Consider the following 18,950-nt stretch of genomic DNA (forward strand, 5'->3'; position numbering starts at 1 on the left):
TCCACAATACATAGGGTTGCCGTGCACTACTGCTGACCGCTGCCCTATACTGCAGCAGTCCTTCATTGGTATAGGGACTGACGTACAGTCTGCTAATCACTAACACACAACCTGCTTGGTCCACAAAAGTTCTTATAAGGACTGGTAACTTGGTATAGGGTGCTACGGTACATAGGCCTGAGTGCGTTACAGTCTGCTGTTCTGTAAGGACCGCTATCGGTCCACAATACATAGGGTTGCCGTGCACTACTGCTGACCGCTGCCCTATACTGCAGCAGTCCTTCATTGGTATAGGGACTGACGTACAGTCTGCTAATCACTAACACACAACCTGCTTGGTCCACAAAAGTTCTTATAAGGACTGGTAACTTGGTATAGGGTGCTACGGTACATAGGCCTGAGTGCGTTACAGTCTGCTGTTCTGTAAGGACCGCTATCGGTCCACAATACATAGGGTTGCCGTGCACTACTGCTGACCGCTGCCCTATACTGCAGCAGTCCTTCAGCGGTATAGGGACTGACGCACAGTCTGCTAAACACTAACACACAACCTGCTTGGTCCACAAAAGTTTTTATAAGGACTGGTAACTTGGTATAGGGTGCTACGGTACATAGGCCTGAGTGCAGTACAGTCTGCTGTTCTGTAAGGACCGCTATCGGTCCACAATACATAGGGTTGCCGTGCACTACTGCTGACCGCTGCCCTATACTGCAGCAGTCCTTCATTGGTATAGGGACTGACGTACAGTCTGCTAATCACTAACACACAACCTGCTTGGTCCACAAAAGTTCTTATAAGGACTGGTAACTTGGTATAGGGTGCTACGGTACATAGGCCTGAGTGCGTTACAGTCTGCTGTTCTGTAAGGACCGCTATCGGTCCACAATACATAGGGTTGCCGTGCACTACTGCTGACCGCTGCCCTATACTGCAGCAGTCCTTCAGCGGTATAGGGACTGACGCACAGTCTGCTAAACACTAACACACAACCTGCTTGGTCCACAAAAGTTTTTATAAGGACTGGTAACTTGGTATAGGGTGCTACGGTACATAGGCCTGAGTGCAGTACAGTCTGCTGTTCTGTAAGGACCGCTATCGGTCCACAATACATAGGGTTGCCGTGCACTACTGCTGACCGCTGCCCTATACTGCAGCAGTCCTTCATTGGTATAGGGACTGACGTACAGTCTGCTAATCACTAACACACAACCTGCTTGGTCCACAAAAGTTCTTATAAGGACTGGTAACTTGGTATAGGGTGCTACGGTACATAGGCCTGAGTGCGTTACAGTCTGCTGTTCTGTAAGGACCGCTATCGGTCCACAATACATAGGGTTGCCGTGCACTACTGCTGACCGCTGCCCTATACTGCAGCAGTCCTTCAGCGGTATAGGGACTGACGTACAGTCTGCTAAACACTAATACACAACCTGCTTGGTCCACAAAAGTTCTTATAAGGACTGGTAACTTGGTATAGGGTGCTACGGTACATAGGCTTGAGTGCGGTACAGTCTGCTGTTCTGTAAGGACCGCTATCGGTCCACAATAGATAGGGTTGACGTGCACCACTGCTGACCGCTCACCTATACTGCAGCAGTCCTTCAGCGGTATAGGGACTGACGTACAGTCTGCTAATCACTAACACACAACCTGCTTGTTCCACAAAAGTTCTTATAAGGACTGGTAACTTGGTATAGGGTGCTACGGTACATAGGCCTGAGTGCGTTACAGTCTGCTGTTCTGTAAGGACCGCTATCGGTCCACAATACATAGGGTTGCCGTGCACTACTGCTGACCGCTGCCCTATACTGCAGCAGTCCTTCAGCGGTATAGGGACTGACGTACAGTCTGCTAAACACTAATACACAACCTGCTTGGTCCACAAAAGTTCTTATAAGGACTGGTAACTTGGTATAGGGTGCTACGGTACATAGGCTTGAGTGCGGTACAGTCTGCTGTTCTGTAAGGACCGCTATCGGTCCACAATAGATAGGGTTGACGTGCACCACTGCTGACCGCTCACCTATACTGCAGCAGTCCTTCAGCGGTATAGGGACTGACGTACAGTCTGCTAATCACTAACACACAACCTGCTTGTTCCACAAAAGTTCTTATAAGGACTGGTAACTTGGTATAGGGTGCTACGGTACATAGGCCTGAGTGCGTTACAGTCTGCTGTTCTGTAAGGACCGCTATCGGTCCACAATACATAGGGTTGCCGTGCACTACTGCTGACCGCTGCCCTATACTGCAGCAGTCCTTCATTGGTATAGGGACTGACGTACAGTCTGCTAATCACTAACACACAACCTGCTTGGTCCACAAAAGTTCTTATAAGGACTGGTAACTTGGTATAGGGTGCTACGGTACATAGGCCTGAGTGCGTTACAGTCTGCTGTTCTGTAAGGACCGCTATCGGTCCACAATACATAGGGTTGCCGTGCACTACTGCTGACCGCTGCCCTATACTGCAGCAGTCCTTCAGCGGTATAGGGACTGACGTACAGTCTGCTAAACACTAATACACAACCTGCTTGGTCCACAAAAGTTCTTATAAGGACTGGTAACTTGGTATAGGGTGCTACGGTACATAGGCTTGAGTGCGGTACAGTCTGCTGTTCTGTAAGGACCGCTATCGGTCCACAATAGATAGGGTTGACGTGCACCACTGCTGACCGCTGCCCTATACTGCAGCAGTCCTTCAGCGGTATAGGGACTGACGTACAGTCTGCTAAACACTAATACACAACCTGCTTGGTCCACAAAAGTTCTTATAAGGACTGGTAACTTGGTATAGGGTGCTACGGTACATAGGCTTGAGTGCGGTACAGTCTGCTGTTCTGTAAGGACCGCTATCGGTCCACAATAGATAGGGTTGACGTGCACCACTGCTGACCGCTGCCCTATACTGCAGCAGTCCTTCAGCGGTATAGGGACTGACGTACAGTCTGCTAAACACTAATACACAACCTGCTTGGTCCACAAAAGTTCTTATAAGGACTGGTAACTTGGTATAGGGTGCTACGGTACATAGGCTTGAGTGCGGTACAGTCTGCTGTTCTGTAAGGACCGCTATCGGTCCACAATAGATAGGGTTGACGTGCACCACTGCTGACCGCTGCCCTATACTGCAGCAGTCCTTCAGCGGTATAGGGACTGACGTACAGTCTGCTAAACACTAATACACAACCTGCTTGGTCCACAAAAGTTCTTATAAGGACTGGTAACTTGGTATAGGGTGCTACGGTACATAGGCTTGAGTGCGGTACAGTCTGCTGTTCTGTAAGGACCGCTATAGGTCCACAATAGATAGGGTTGACGTGCACCACTGCTGACCGCTCACCTATACTGCAGCAGTCCTTCAGCGGTATAGGGACTAAGAGTTTTGTCACAGGGTCATTTAAAAAATGACATGCAGAGGAAGAGGCAGGCCCTTCCGCAGGGGTGGTAGGGGTAGGGCAGGAGCAACAGGCTTGAGCCAAAGTGGGAAGTTGCAGAAGGTGCGTTCAATTACTTTAAAGGATGCACCAGACTTGGTTGAGTGGCTCGCTCAGCCTTACTCTTCTGCACCCTCCTCATCCTCTCGATCTGCACCCTCTTCTTCACTCTCTGCTATGTGCACCCCCAAAGACACTACCACCAACAACACGACCACCACCACCACCACCACATACCTTCCGCTTGAGTCACTGGAATTATTTTCCGATCCATATCAAGAGGACATTTCTGATGCGCAGCCACTCTTGGTATTGGATCAGGAAGAGGAGGTAGCAACAAGCGCTACTCAGCAGTCTGACGCCAGTACCCAGATCAGCCCAAGGAGGAGGTTGGTCCCCGGTGTTGCTGCCTACTCTACTTATAGCGGTGGGGAAGGTGACGTTGATGATGACGTGTCTAGTGATGTCACGTGGGTGCCCACAAGAGAGGAAGAGGAGGGGAGTTCAGAGGGAGATATGGACCAGCAGATAGGGAGGAGAAGCAGCAATGACTTACATTGCACAGCAGGGACAAAGCAGACTGCAAATGTATCAGGAGCGAGTCATCGACCATGTACGGTCACATCTGGCGCTCCCAGGACACCGGCACATGGCTCCGCAGTGTGGGCTTTTTTTAACGTGTCCGCTGCTGACAATAGCGTTGCCATCTGCAATCTTTGCAGTCAACGCGTTAGTCGCGGTAAGCCCAATACTCACCTAGGGACGACCGCCTTAAGAAGGCACATGAGCAGCCATCACCGAGCCCAGTGGGAGCAACGGAACACACAAAGCCACACTGCAGGCTCTCACCGTCCAGCCTCGTCTTCTACTTCTCCTTCTCCTCTCTCCTCACAATTGTCCTCCACTCCACCTTCCATCACGCCAAGCTCACATTTTTCTGCAAAAAGGCAGGCTTCCGTGGGCCTAATGTTTGAGCGTAAAAAAATGATGACGCCGGATAACCCTCTTGCCCAACGGTTGGCGGCTGGCTTGTCAGAACTCATAGCCCGCCAACTACTGCCATATAAACTGGTGGACTCGGAGGCCTTTCGCAAATTTGTGGCCATTGGAACACCACAATGGAAGGTCCCAGGAAGGAAGTATTTCTCAGAGAAGGGCATCCCAGAGCTATATGGCCATGTTCAGCGGCAAGTGAATGTATCTCTGGCACACAGTGTCGGTGCCAAGATACATCTGACCACAGACACGTGGTCTAGCAAACACGGGCAGGGAAGGTATATCAGTTTTACTGCCCACTGGGTGAACCTTCTGACGGCCGTCAAGCATGTAACCCGTGGCACCCGTGTAGATTTGGTTTTACCGCCACGGATTGCATGCAGGCCTGACTCTTCTTCTCCTCCTCCTACTCCATCCTCCTCCCTCTCCTCCTCAGCTGCCTCCTCCTTTTCCGCTGCTAGCGTCTCTTCCACTGCACCGCCCAAGCTCCCCAGAACCTATTCCACATGCCAGGTGAGACGTTGCCATGCCGTGCTGCGTCTGTTGTGCCTGGAAGCAAAGAGCCACACTGGCCCGGCACTCCTTTCAGCTTTGCGTTCACAGGCAGATGAGTGGCTAACACCGCTCAATTTGACAGTTGGTAAAGTGGTGTGTGACAACGGTGCCAATCTGCTTAGCGCATTGAAACAGGGCAAAATCACGCACGTGCCGTGCATGGCACACGTCTTAAACTTGGTCGTGCAGCGATTCCTTGTCAAATACCCTGGGGTCCAGGACATCTTGCGGCAGGCAAGGAAAATCTCGGCCCATTTCAGAAGATCTTACACGGCCATGGCTCGCCTTGCTGACATTCAGCGGCGACACCATCTGCCGGTCAGACGTCTTATTTGCGATTGCCCGACGCGATGGAACTCAACCTTCTATATGCTTGATAGGCTGCTCCAGCAGAAACGTGCAGTTAACGTCTACCTGTATGAACTCTGCGAAAGAAACGGTTCTGGGGAGCTGGGTTTTTTTTCACCGCGCCAGTGGCTGCTCATGCGCGACACATGCAGACTTCTGCGGCCATTTGAGGAGATCACCAAACTGGTCAGTCGCAGCCATGGCGCCATCAGTGACATGGTACCTTATGCCTTCTTTCTGGAGCGTGCATTGCGTCGTGTCATTGATCAGGCTGTGGAGGAGCAGGAGCGGGAAGATGAGGAAGTCGCAATGCTGGATGAATTCCCAGGGGGGGCTACTCTATCTGAGACAAGTCAACAACAGGAGTCTGATGAGGAGTCAGAGGAGGATGGTGCCGGGGCGGATGAGCAGGAGCAAGAAGAGCATGCTTTAAACCTTTCTGGGATCCCTGTTGTGCGAGGATGGGGAGAGGAGAATGAAGAGGACGACATTATCCTGGATGATGAGCAGGAGCCAGGCCACCACACCGCTTCCACTTTAGTGCAAATGGGGGCCTTCATGCTCCAGTGTTTTAATAGGGACCCCCGTATAAAAAGCATGAGGGTCAAGGACCAGTACTGGGTGGCAACGTACTTAGACCCCCGGTACAAACACAAAATGGCGGAAATGTTACCGCCGTCGCAGAGGGCTGTCAGAATGCAGCACTTCCAGGCCTTGCTTCGAGAAATGCTGCATTCTGCTTTTGCGTGCGCTGGCAGAGGAGCAATTCCCACTCCCAGAGAAGGATTTGCGGGTACCAATCCAACAGCGCCTGCAAGAAGAGGCCGGTTTGAAGATGTGTTGGTGACTTCGGATATGAGGTCATTCTTTCAGCCGACCCATCGACAGGTGTCATCCGGATCCAGCATCAGGGAACGCCTAGACCGTCAGGTGTCCGACTACATTGGGTTAACGGCCGATGTGGACGCTCTGAGGAGTGATGAACCCCTAGACTACTGGGTGGGCAGGCTTGACCTCTGGCCAGAGCTTGCCCAATTTGCAATCGAACTGTTGGCTTGCCCCTCATCCAGTGTCCTGTCCGAAAGGACGTTCAGCGCAGCAGGGGGGATTGTGACCGATAAGCGTACTCGCCTAGCTCACCACAGTGTTAACTACCTCACATTTCTAAAAATGAATGAGGCATGGATCTCGGAGGAATTCAACACATGTGATCAGTAGACCATGTATATGTCTATAAACAATTTTTGGAATCAAGCACACAGACCTTCTTAATTCATTTGGCTCACTTCCCTGACCCAAAAAAGCACACCGTACTATATGCCCCTACCCTCCTCTTTGAAGAGGTTGAGCGGTGTCATATTTCTACTGGGGCTGCTTATTATGAGGGGTTCCCACCATCCCTGTGCTGTGCTGACTTCCTCCTGGGTGTTCTTATTATGAGGGGCTCCCACCATCCCTGTGCTGTGCTGACTTCCTCCTGGGGGTTCTTATTATGAGGGGATCACACCATCCCTGTGCTGTGCTGACTTCCTCCTGGGGCTGCTTACGGTGCTGCTGTCAGCGCTGTATGTCACGGAGCTGCTGTCAGCGCTGTATGTCACGGAGCTGCTGTCAGCGCTGTATGTCACGGAGCTGCTGTCAGCGCTGTATGTCACGGAGCTGCTGTCAGCGCTGTATGTCACGGAGCTGCTGTCAGCGCTGTATGTCACGGAGCTGCTGTCAGCGCTGTATGTCACGGAGCTGCTGTCAGCGCTGTATGTCACGGAGCTGCTGTCAGCGCTGTATGTCACGGAGCTGCTGTCAGCGCTGTATGTCACGGAGCTGCTGTCAGCGCTGTATGTCACGGAGCTGCTGTCAGCGCTGTATGTCACGGAGCTGCTGTCAGCGCTGTATGTCACGGTGCTGCTGTCAGCGCTGTATGTCACGGAGCTGCTGTCAGCGCTGTATGTCACGGAGCTGCTGTCAGTGCTGTATGTCACGGAGCTGCTGTCAGCGCTGTATGTCACGGAGCTGCTGTCAGCGCTGTATGTCACGGAGCTGCTGTCAGCGCTGTATGTCACGGTGCTGCTGTCAGCGCTGTATGTCACGGAGCTGCTGTCAGCGCTGTATGTCACGGAGCTGCTGTCAGCGCTGTATGTCACGGAGCTGCTGTCAGCGCTGTATGTCACGGAGCTGCTGTCAGCGCTGTATGTCACGGAGCTGCTGTCAGCGCTGTATGTCACGGTGCTGATGTCAGTGCTCTGTATTACGGTGCTGCTGTCAGTGCTCTGTATCTCCTGCACCCTCTTGTTTGCCTACCCTGGTCCCTGACCTTCCCTCTCCTCCATTGCCTTCATTAGCTCCATAGTCCTGAATTGTCAGAACAATTTCCCAAATAAAAAAAAAATGCTTGTAGTTATCGATCCCAAATTCACCTCATACATGTATTATGCTATTGTCCAGGTGGTGGGACTACGTGCTACCCCCTAATAATTACCCCGTGGCCGCAAATTCGACCTAAAGGTTTGCGAAATTCGCCTCCCATTGAAGTCAATGGAGCCCGCGGCGAACGGTCGTTTTCGCGAACGTTTGTGTCCGTTCGCGTTTCGCGTTCGCGAAACGTCCCGTCGGAAGTTCGTCCATCACTAGCAGCTAGACTTAAAATCAGTTTACTGTATCAGATCAGGCAGCAATTGCAATTGGTTGCCAGTGGTTGCAGCATATCATTGCTCCTTACTGACTGTTTGCTAGAGGTTACAGCAAATGATTTCTGCTTGTTAATTGGTTGCTAGAGATTACTGCGCAGTAATACTGCTCGCTGATTGGTTGCTAGAGGTTACAGCACATCATCTCCTCACTGCAGGGGGCAGGATATGCATATGAATGCCGCCTTTATTTACATATCAGTGCAGCTGGCCGCATCTATTTACATATGAATGCCGGTTATTTACATGTAAACACCGGATCTGCAGGTGAGTGATCTGTACACAACAATAGGGCAGAGATTGGCAGCATTAGTACCAGCACTTCACACTGAGATATCAGGACACAGCACAGGACTAAAACGTCAAGGGACAAGGAAATTTTAACTGGGATAATTGGCAAGTATGAGGCACATTTTTGGGCCCCACAACAATGACAGGGCCTAGGGCAGCTGCCCCTTTTGCCCTGCCTGTCACATCTGTGTAGTGATGGCTGTCATAGATCTGGAAGTGTCAGTGATGACAGGAGACTGTACTACACAATCAGATATGAGGTTTTGCCTAGGGTGTCAAATATCCTTGCACCAGCCCTGCTTAACCCTAACTTTTTGCAATCTCCAGTTTTAATAAATCTCCTCCACGGTAAATCAAACAGGTCTAAACATTGTAGAAAAGATCTCAAGAGAGATTCTTTGTGATCATGATCTATTTGGTTGGAAAATCATCACTCACCTTTGCAAACACTAGGTTGGTTTTTGGTACTTTGGTATATTTTTATACATTATATATTGTTATGTATAACCCATTGGGTTGATATGCCAAACACTTTTTTTATGTGTACTTTATACATTTATGTGTCAAATTCTTGTACAATCGATTGACATTTTATAACTTTTGTATTATGCCCTATTTAAAGTCCCATGGGTGAATATTGGTTGTATGTAGGTCTAAACATTGATAAATTTTACTTTGGCAGTATTAACAGCTGCTCCATATCCGGTGGGAAAACCACATCCGAAAAGACAAGCCTTCTCCATGGGTGCTCTGTCATCTATCTTTGCAACAGCCCCAGCCGGCATCACAATATATTCCGAAAAGGTGCTGGTCCATGCAAAATGATCCACAACTTTTCCCTTGCAAGAAAACCTTGATGTCTTGTCAAGCAGTACAGTCTGCGGTTCATTGAAGCTTTATTTAAAATGATATAGAAAACAAAGAGTCATAAACCATTTCTCATTTACATGTGCAATGGGGTTTTATACTTTACTCACAGAACAAACTTTTAGAGTTAAAGATTCACTCTAGCCAAAACTTTTGTTTGTAGTTTTGGGTGCAGTAGGTAAGAATAAGAACCCTTTCAGGTGTTTATTACTGTCTGTGGCCACTTGTCACCTCCTGTAACAGCGTAATTACGCGGTCATGTAATGTTTTACCCAAATTAAAATTTGATAATTTTTTCCCCACAAATAGAGCTTTCTTTAGGTGGTATTTGATCACCTCTGCATTTTTTATTTTTTGTGCTATAAACAAAAAAAGAGCGTCAATTTAAAAAAAAAAAACAATATTTATTACTTTTTGCTATAATAAATATCCCATTTTTTAGTTTAGGCTGATACGTATTCTTCTACATATTTTTGGTAAAAAAAACCCCCAATAAGCGTTTATTGGTCGGTTTGCGCAAGTTATAGCGTCTACAAAATGAGGGATAGATTTGACATTTTTATTATTTTTTTTATTTTTTATTTTTTACTACTAATGGCGGTGATCTGCGATTTTTATCATGACTGTGACATTGCGGCGGACACATCGGACACTTTTGACACTATTTTGGGTACATTCACATTTATAAAGCGATTGGTGCTATGAAAAATGCACTGATTACTGTATAAATGTGACTGGCAGGGAAGGGGTTAACACTAGGGGGGGCTGCAGGGGTTAAATGTGTGCCCTAGGGAGTGAATCTAACTGTGGGGGGATGGGACTGATGAGGGGAGGAGACCAATCGGTGTTCCTCTGTACAAGGAACATCCAATCAGTTCTCTTCTCCCCTGACAGGACGTGGATCACACAGATCCACCTCCCGCCTCTGTTACCGGGCAATTGTGGGTGCCCGGCAGACATCGCAGCAGCACCGGGTCCCCAGCGATGCGGCGAGCACGTGCTCTCCACAATGCCGGGAAGCAGAGGACGTCATATGACGCCCACCCGGAGGGAGGAACAGTTCCTGCCACCGTTATTTTACAATACAACAGTAGGGAACTGGTTAATAAAGAAAAAAACTTTAATTCTGTATGATAGTGGGCGAGCAAAATATTGATATGGTATGTTTTTCATTGTTTCTGTCAGATCTAAACCCAAAAACAAAAATTTAATATATTAAAACTTACCAATCCTTTGGTGTAGTGGCTGCAATAGTTTTCAGGCTTTTTTTTCTCTTTATTTTCAACTAGTAGTCCAGTTAGCAGCACACTTCCTGTCCCTGGGTGGCTACTTTTACTCCTCCACTATATCTATGGACAGAGCCTTGGTTGCCACTAAAAATTACGTTTGCGTTCGCATCTATGCTTTGTGGCAAACGCAAATCTGTAAATATTTGTGATTCATGAATCTGGAAAATTAAATGGTAGATTTAGCTGTGCCATGCACCCCCACACCCCCCCCCCCCCCTACATTGCTGCATGATTTGGCTGACTGTGGATTTGTATTGTGGGAGTTTTATGTATGTTTAACCTCTTGTTGACCAGTTATACTGCAGCAAGGTGGCTCGACTACACGAATCACAGCAGGTGTAGGTTGGTTCAAGCACAAGGTTCTGTGGGCACGCAGCGATTGGCCAGCGGGGGGGAGCCAATTAGCAGGTCCGGCAGACTCGATGTCCGCCTCCCGCCTGCGATCGTTCCCCGCAGTGACAGAATGGGGATCTGCCGAAGTAAACAAGGCAGATCTCTGTTCTGAAAGAGGATTACACTGAGATCTTGTCTTTCTGCCATGCCATGACGGATCTCTGTGTTGTCCCAGGCAGCCCATCCCCCATACAGTTAGTAAACACACCCAGGGAACACAGTCATCCCCTTGATTGCCCCTGATATTAACCCTTTTCTGCCAGTGTCATAAGTACAATGTGAGTGCATATTTTTAGCACTGATCACTGTAACAATATATCTGGTTCCCAAAAAAAGTATAAAAAAATGTCAGTTAGGTGTCAGATCTGTCCACCGCAATGTCGCAGTCCTGCTAAAAATCACTCATTACTAGTAAATAAAACTACAAAAATGCCATAAATCAATCCCCAACCTTTAAACACTATAACTTTTGCACAAACCAATCAATATACGCTTATTGGGTTTTTTTCTTTACCAAAAATATGTAGCAGAATACATATTGGCCTAAATTGATGAAGAAATTAGATTTTTAATTTTTTTTTATTTGGGTAGGTTTTATAGCAGAAAATAAAAAAATATTTTTTTTTTTCAAAATGTACTATTTTTTTTAGAGTGAAAAAAATAAAAGCCACAGAGGTTATCAAATACCACCAAAAGAAAGCTCTATTTGGGGGGAAAAAGGACATCAATTTTATTTGGGTACAGCGTTGCACGACCACGCAATTGTCAGCTAAAGTAACGCAAGTGCCATATGGCAGAAAATGGCCTGGTCAGCAAGGGGGTAAATCCTTTCCGGTCCTTAAGTGGTTAAATAATGGACTTTGTCAAATGTATGGTATGTTTATTTACTTCTTACATGTTTTGTTTAAACGAGTAGCTCCTTACTTTATTCATGTTGGATATCCAGGTGTCCCCTTACTTTAGAGAGGTTTCTAGATATCTTTTGTAAGCAGAACAAAGCTACTGGAAAATATCAATTAGCTGCAAACTATTGGTAAATAGCAATTTTCTCTTTGTAAATGTCTTCTTAACTTTAATACATCCTGCAGATTAGCCATTTCACATGCAGATTTAAAGCATTACCAAAACATGTGTTTTAAAGGAATTAAAGAGGAAGTAAAGCCTCTGAAAAAAAAATACACCCTGCGAGAAAAGGCATAATGAGCTAGTATGCATAGCATACTAGCTCATTATAAATTACTTACCTGAGATCGCAGCCCACGCATCGGTCCTCGTTCCCCCCCTTTCGGCGCTGCCATCTATCCCGGTATTGCAACTGTGGGCACCCGGCTGTGGCTTCACAGCTGGGCACCCACTGCACATGTGCGAGTGGCGCTGCGCGCTGTGATTGGCCGCGCAGTCATCTGGGACCTGTCACGTGTCCCAGATGACTGACAGGAGGGAGAGGGCGGAGCTGAGCCCTTCCTGCACCGAGGGGAAGTGACGTCAGGAGCCCAGGCACTGAAGGAGGCAGACTATGAGGGACCCCCTAGCAACAGGCATTTAGAGGTGAGTTAAAAAAAATTCCAAATGTTTTTTTTTTGTGTTTTTTTTTAGGAATTTTAAGCATTTTTTTTGTGTGTTTTTTTAATGCTATTTAAAAGAATTGTACATTTTTAATATTTCAAACAGGTTTTTTTTTAGATTGTTTTCTGTATTGGTATACGTTTTTCCCTGGCAGAGACCAGCTCACCATGCTATTTTGTATGACTGACAATCCCTTGCTATTAGACTTAAACTTGGAGAGAATCTACTTCAAAGGGGAATGTTTAAAGTTCACCTGTTGTGGTTTTTTTTGGACATGTTCGCAGAATGTGCCACAAATTAAACCAAATAAGATTTGTCTATCACTATCTGCCACCCAGGCTGAAACTCAAACATGTCTGCCATCTCAATTACATTTTAGTTAACGGAATTAGCAGTTTATACAAAAGAGATAAGGATGTTTTTGCTTTCTTTTCAGGTGATGGTGGCAATATATGTAACTATATTATCAAATGATTTTTCACAGAATCTGATTATTTAATCGGGCCAAATTACTGTGCCATTGATCCATTTCAAGCAAAACTGATTGATTTATTAAAATGATTCTAAGCAGTCTTGAATGAAAATCCGATTGTAGAAATCAATATGATTGTAAAGTGTATGGCACATTGAACATTCTTTTCAATCTTCAATCAGACAGTAAATCTATTGAAAATACAATCATATTTAAAATCATTCCATGTCTGTTTTCTAGTTAGTTAAGCTTTAAATTAAAACAAATTTAGCCCAGGTTTACACTGCTGCAAATTTAATTCCCACATGTCAGTCTGACGATTTCAGGAGACATCTGCGCAGGTTCCTGCACAGATGTCTATTGAAATTGCACCTGAAATTGCCAAATGTAGTACAGAAACTACTTTTGGGAATCGGTCCGGCACGGCAAATTCGACATCGCACCGATTCGGACGGTTCCAGTGCAAGCAATAGTCGCCGATTTGGAATGCGATTTAACACGTCAAATCACATGCCAAATCGCATCAATGTGAACCAGGTCTAAGGAAGTGACTTTTAAGGCCAAATCATTAACACATGTTTTGTGCATTAGTGCATTACAGAGTCACTCATTTTAAATAGTACCAAAACACACCACAAACTTAAAGTGATTGTAAGGCTGGGTTCACACTTTTGCGAGTTGGATGCGGGTTTCTCCACATCCAACTCGCATAGCATGAGATTGTGACCGGCTCTCTATGGAGCCTGTTTGCACATCTCCAGAGCGGCCCTGGAAAGAATTGCACACGAGTTCTGTGTATCTTATGGTCCATTTCAGGTCTGAATTCAGCCAAAAATTCAGACTGAAATCAGACCTGAAACGGTGAACAGGGACGCACCAGACTCCTGCTGTGAGCCACTCGATACAGCAGCGTGAACCTAGCCTAAACCCTCACCTTGTAAAACAACCCATTCAGTTTAAAATGCAAATGAAAGATATCATAATTTTGTATAGATATAAAAAAAATATATAAATACCTTTTTTTCACATTTTTAAAAGTGATCACATTCCCTCTATTCTCAGCTGCATAAGAGCTGGGGGGGAGAAGCAGCAGCACACTGAACTTCCCATTGACAGGCTGTGCAGCAGGGGCGTGTCAGGACAAGTCTGATTATTGGAGGAGAGCACGCTGAGTTCCCAGCAAAGCAAGTGAACTGACCACGATGTGCTCTCCTGCTTAGTGTGGTAAATTTTTTAATAGGAAAGCAAGGGGACTGGTGGGAACAATACAATGAGAACAGGATACTTTCTCATACAAGTACATGGTACAGCAGGCACATATCAGAAATATGAAGTGTTGGGGTAACAAACTCTTTAACAACCTAAATGAAAAAGAATAAAACTGACCTCAAATCATTAAAATGTCCATTCCAGTTGAAAACTGTGGTCTTTTTAAAATGTTTCTTCTATACACATGAAAGACATCAGCTTAAGGATAAGTCCACCTTTACAAAACATTATGATAAATGCACATTGTTTTGCAGATAAGCCTGTAGAGCATTGCACCCACGATGATAATGCCATGGTCCTGCATACTGTCTGTGTAGCTGCCTGCCCGTACCTCTGATACAGGCAGGCAATTACTGAATGACAGAAAGTTCCATGAACTATCTAGAGAACTCAACAGTGTCCTCATAGTTCATTTAGAAATACAAGCCAACAGCCACAAAGGATGTTAGTACTTGTAGTTTATTGATTTACAGGAATCTGTGAATCAATGACATGGCCATGTGGGCGGAGCAATGCACAGCCACGCAATCTTTGAATTGTGACATCAAGTGCCAGGAGAAGATCCCCAGCTCGCTGTCACAAGAAGAGGGGGAATCAGGGGTAGAGGGGTCTGATGCTAAACATGTGCTCCCTAAATATGGGTGTAACATATTTAGAAAGGTGAGTAAGTATGTATTCATGTACTAAAAGATTTGTATTTGTATGTTATTTTTAATCATTTACATATTTTCATATACAGCCTCTATTTCCTTTGGGCCTTTCTGATTTTCTAATCTCAATGAAATAACTGGCAAACAAAGGGTTTTTTTTTTCCTTTTAAGGAGTTTGGCATTCCCATACAAGTTTATTATAATGTAAAACCTGTTTGAAGCAGGTCAGTGCAGGCCAGAAGTAGGTCAACTGCAGGTAAAATGCACCCATTAATTCATTTTGAATGATCTCAGCGTCTGAAACTTTTGGTTGAGCAGTTGAGCCGTGTTTTTACCATTTCCAAACGACTCCCCCTTAAAGTGATATTAAACTTGATAAAAAACAAAACATTTATTTTGCAGCTAACCAATTCTTAAATGTAGTGAATTAATTGTCTTTTTGTTAGGCTTTCCCCTTTTGATTGACACATGTGATCTATCCTTTACCCCTTCCTCACAAATTCATTTAGAAAGAGTCATCTGCAACATTTTTAGCATCTACAGTATGTGGGAACACCTATACAATAGTTTCTTGTGAGATTAAAAGAATCCCGATTAACAGCAAATTTACTCAACTTCCGAATAAAACACATAAAACTGCTGTTTCTTGAGTACTTACAATGATTTAAAGCAATAATTACTCCGTTCATTAAGACAAGAGCTGCACTTTTTGCACTGAGGAAGACAAAGTGGAATAACTTTATCTCCTAAAACAAGAAAATGATTACAGTTTCAAAATGAGTTATTAACTTTCTATGATGCATTATAATTATATAAAACATACAGTATATGTTCATCAGAGTACATATTGTTCCTCATTAAGTTGTACCTAACAATATATTGTAAAATACTGTTCAAGCTTTGATGCAATGGTATTTTCACATTTTGTCATGTTACACCCAAAAGCATAAATGTATTGTATTGAGATTGTATGTGATAGACCAACACAAAGTGGCACATAATTGTGAAGTGGAAGGGAAATTATAAATGGTTTTTAAAATTTTTGCCAAATAAATATGTGAAAAGTGTGGCATGTATTTGTATGAGTCAATGCTTTGTAGAACCACCTTTCACTGCAATTACAGCTGCAATTATTTTGGGTATGTCTCTACCAGCTTTGCACATCTAGAGATCATTTTTTGCTCATTCTTCTTTGCAAAATAGCTCAAGCTCTGTCAGATTGAATGGAGAGTGTCTGTGAACAGCAATTTTCAAGTCTTGCCACAGATTCTCACTTGGATTTAGGTCTGGACTTTGACTGGGCCATTCTAATACATGAATATGCTTTGATCTAAACCATTCCATTGTAGCTCTGGCTGTATGTTTAGGGTTGTTGTCCTCTGGAAGGTGAATCTCCACCCCAGTCTCAAGTCTTTTGCAGACGCTAACAGGTTTTATTGTAAGATTGCCCTGTATTTGGCTCCATCCATCTTCCCATCAACTCTGACCAGCTTTCCTGTCCCTGCTGAAGAAAAGCATCCCCACAGTATGATGCTGCCACCATCACGTTTTAGGGTGGGGATGGTGTGTTCAGGGTGAGGTGCAGTTTTAGTTTTCTGCCACACATAACATTTTGCTTTTAGGTCAAAAAGTAAAATTTTTGATCTCATCTGACCAGAGCACCTTCTTCCACATGTTTGCTGTGTCCCCCACATGGCTTCTCACAAACTGCAAACGTGACTTCTTATGGCTTTCTTTCAACAATGGCTTTCTTCTTGCCACTCTTCCACAAAGGCCAGATTTGTGGAGTGCACAACATATGCTGCGTACACACGATATCATTTTCCAACAACAAAACCGTGAATTTTCTTTTTGTACGAAGTATGTTGGCTCCAACTTGTCTTGCATACACACGGTCACACAAATGTTGGCCCAAAATTCCGAAAGTGGGAATGCGGGGACGTACAAGACGTACGAGACGTACGACGAGCCGAGAAAGCGTAAGTTCAATAGCCAGTGCGGCTCCTTCTGCTTGATTCAGAGCATGCGTGGACTTTTGTGCGATGGATTTCTGTATACATAATCAGACTTTCCGACAACACGTTTTGTTGTTGGAAAATTCGAAAACCTGCTCTCAAACATTTGTGTGTGGAAATTCCGACAGCAAATGTTCGATGGAGCATACACATGGTCAGATTTTCCAACAACAAGCTCACATCAAACATTTCCCGTCGGAAAATCCGACTGTGTGTACGCGGCATAATAGTTGTCCTGTGGACAGATTCTCCTACCAGAGCTGTGGATCTCTGCAGTTCCTCCAGAGTTACCATGGGCCTCTTGGCTACTTCTCTGGTTAATGCTCACTATGGTTCACTAAAGTTCTCTATTTAACCTCTGAGGGCTTCACAGAACAGCTGCATTTAAACTAAAGTAAAAAAATAGAGAATAGGCCTAATCTCCAACAAACAAGTGCTCATGTGATGGCAAATAAATTATGTCTCTACAAATATATATATATAAAATACATATATAAAAAACAGAGTGTGTTCAAATAAATCAGCCAAATTAATGGTCACAGCTGCTACCTATAATGAACAGTCTTTTTTTGTATAAGAAACATTTCAGAGATAAATGTCAACATAGGAGTCTTTATGGACTCAGGCAGCACTCAAAATAAAGATAAAATCCCTCACATACCACAAATGATCATATTTAACCACCTCGCGCTCGCCCTATAGCCGAATGACGGCCGTAGAGCAGGCGCTTTTGTCCGGGTGGCCGTCCCTGGACGTCCTGTTGTTTACTTCCGCAATGCACGCCGCTGCGGGCGCGCATCACAGAAGTTCTGTGGGACAGTTCTGTGCCCCCGGGGACAGGCAAACACAGATCGCTGTAAACGGCCAATCACAGCGGCCGTTTACAGCGCGATCGGCATTTCCAATGGGAGATGATCTCATATGTAAACATATGAGATCATCTCTCAGCGCCGCTCTCCCTCCTCACACAGACAGAGTGTGAGAGGTGAGAGATGAACGGCTGCAGCGGCCGTCAGTGTAAAAAAAAAAAAGTTTAAAAAAAAAGTGCCATCCTCCCCCAGTGCCATCCTCCCCCAGTGCAATCCTGCCCCAGTGCTATCCTGCCCCAGTGCCATCCGCCCCAGTGCCATCCACCCCAGTGCTACGTGCCCCCAGTGCCACCTGTTAGTGCTATCTGTCCCCAGTACCACCTGTTGTCGGTGCCATTTGTCCCCAGTGCCATCTGCCATCAGTGCCACGTATAAGTGCCATCTGTCATCAGTGCCACGTGTCATCAGTGCCACATAGTACCATCTGTCATCAGTGCCACGTATTAGTGCCATCTGTCATCAGTGCCACGTATCAGTGCCATTTGTCATCAGTGCCACCTGTCAGTGTCACGTGCCATCTGTTGTCAGTGTCACGTGTCATCAGTGTCACACGTCATCGGTGCCACGTATTAGTGCCATCTGTCATCGGTGGCACGTATTAGTGCCACGTATTAGTGCCATCTGTCATCGGTGGCACGTATAAGTGCCACGTATTAGTGCCATCTGTCATCTGTGCCACGTATTAGTGACACGTATTAGTGCCATCTGTCATCAGTGCCACGTATTAGTGCCACGTGTCAGCAGGCCACGTATTAGTGCCACGTGCCATCAGTGCCACGTGTCATCATTGCCACATATTAGTGCCATCTGTCATCAGTGCCACATATTAGTGCCACCTGTCATCAGTGCCACGTGTTATCAGTGCCACGTATAAGTGTCATCATTGCCACGTATCAGTGCCATCTGTCATCAGTGTCACATGTCATTGTCCTGGTATTTCAAAAGTGTAATAATTAGTCAACAAGTTAGATGTGTAATTTATGTTCCTAGAACACATGATGGCGCTCTCTGCATGTTGGGCCTCTCTATGTGGCCAGGCTGTGAAAAAGTCCCACACATGTGGTATTGTAATACTCAGGAGGAGTAGCAGAATTTTTTTGGGGGTGTCATTTGTGGTATACACATGACCTGTGAGAAAAATAACCTATTACAATGACAATTTTGTGGAGAAAAAAAAATGAAAAATCTTAATTTTGCAAAGAATTGTGGGAAAAAAATGACAACATCAAAAAGCTCACTATGCCTCTT

At 45.5% G+C, this 18,950-nt stretch overlaps 1 protein-coding gene across 1 annotated transcript in view; it reads right to left on the reverse strand.

The window, feature by feature from the left end:
- LOC143974849 (alcohol dehydrogenase 1-like) overlaps positions 1-18,950 on the reverse strand; it is a 73,072-nt gene that overhangs the window by 38,310 nt on the left and 15,812 nt on the right. The window contains exons 4-5 of the mRNA XM_077476608.1: positions 15,477-15,564; positions 8,987-9,206 (exon numbers count right to left, since the gene is read on the reverse strand). Coding sequence (XP_077332734.1) covers positions 8,987-9,206; positions 15,477-15,564 — 308 coding nt within the window. The remainder of the gene's footprint in view (positions 1-8,986; positions 9,207-15,476; positions 15,565-18,950) is intronic.

Source organism: Lithobates pipiens, unplaced genomic scaffold, assembly GCF_037356315.1.
Source record: "Lithobates pipiens isolate NorthernLeopardFrog02 unplaced genomic scaffold, aLitPip1_a1.2 Scaffold_13, whole genome shotgun sequence".
NCBI classification, from domain to species: domain Eukaryota; kingdom Metazoa; phylum Chordata; class Amphibia; order Anura; family Ranidae; genus Lithobates; species Lithobates pipiens.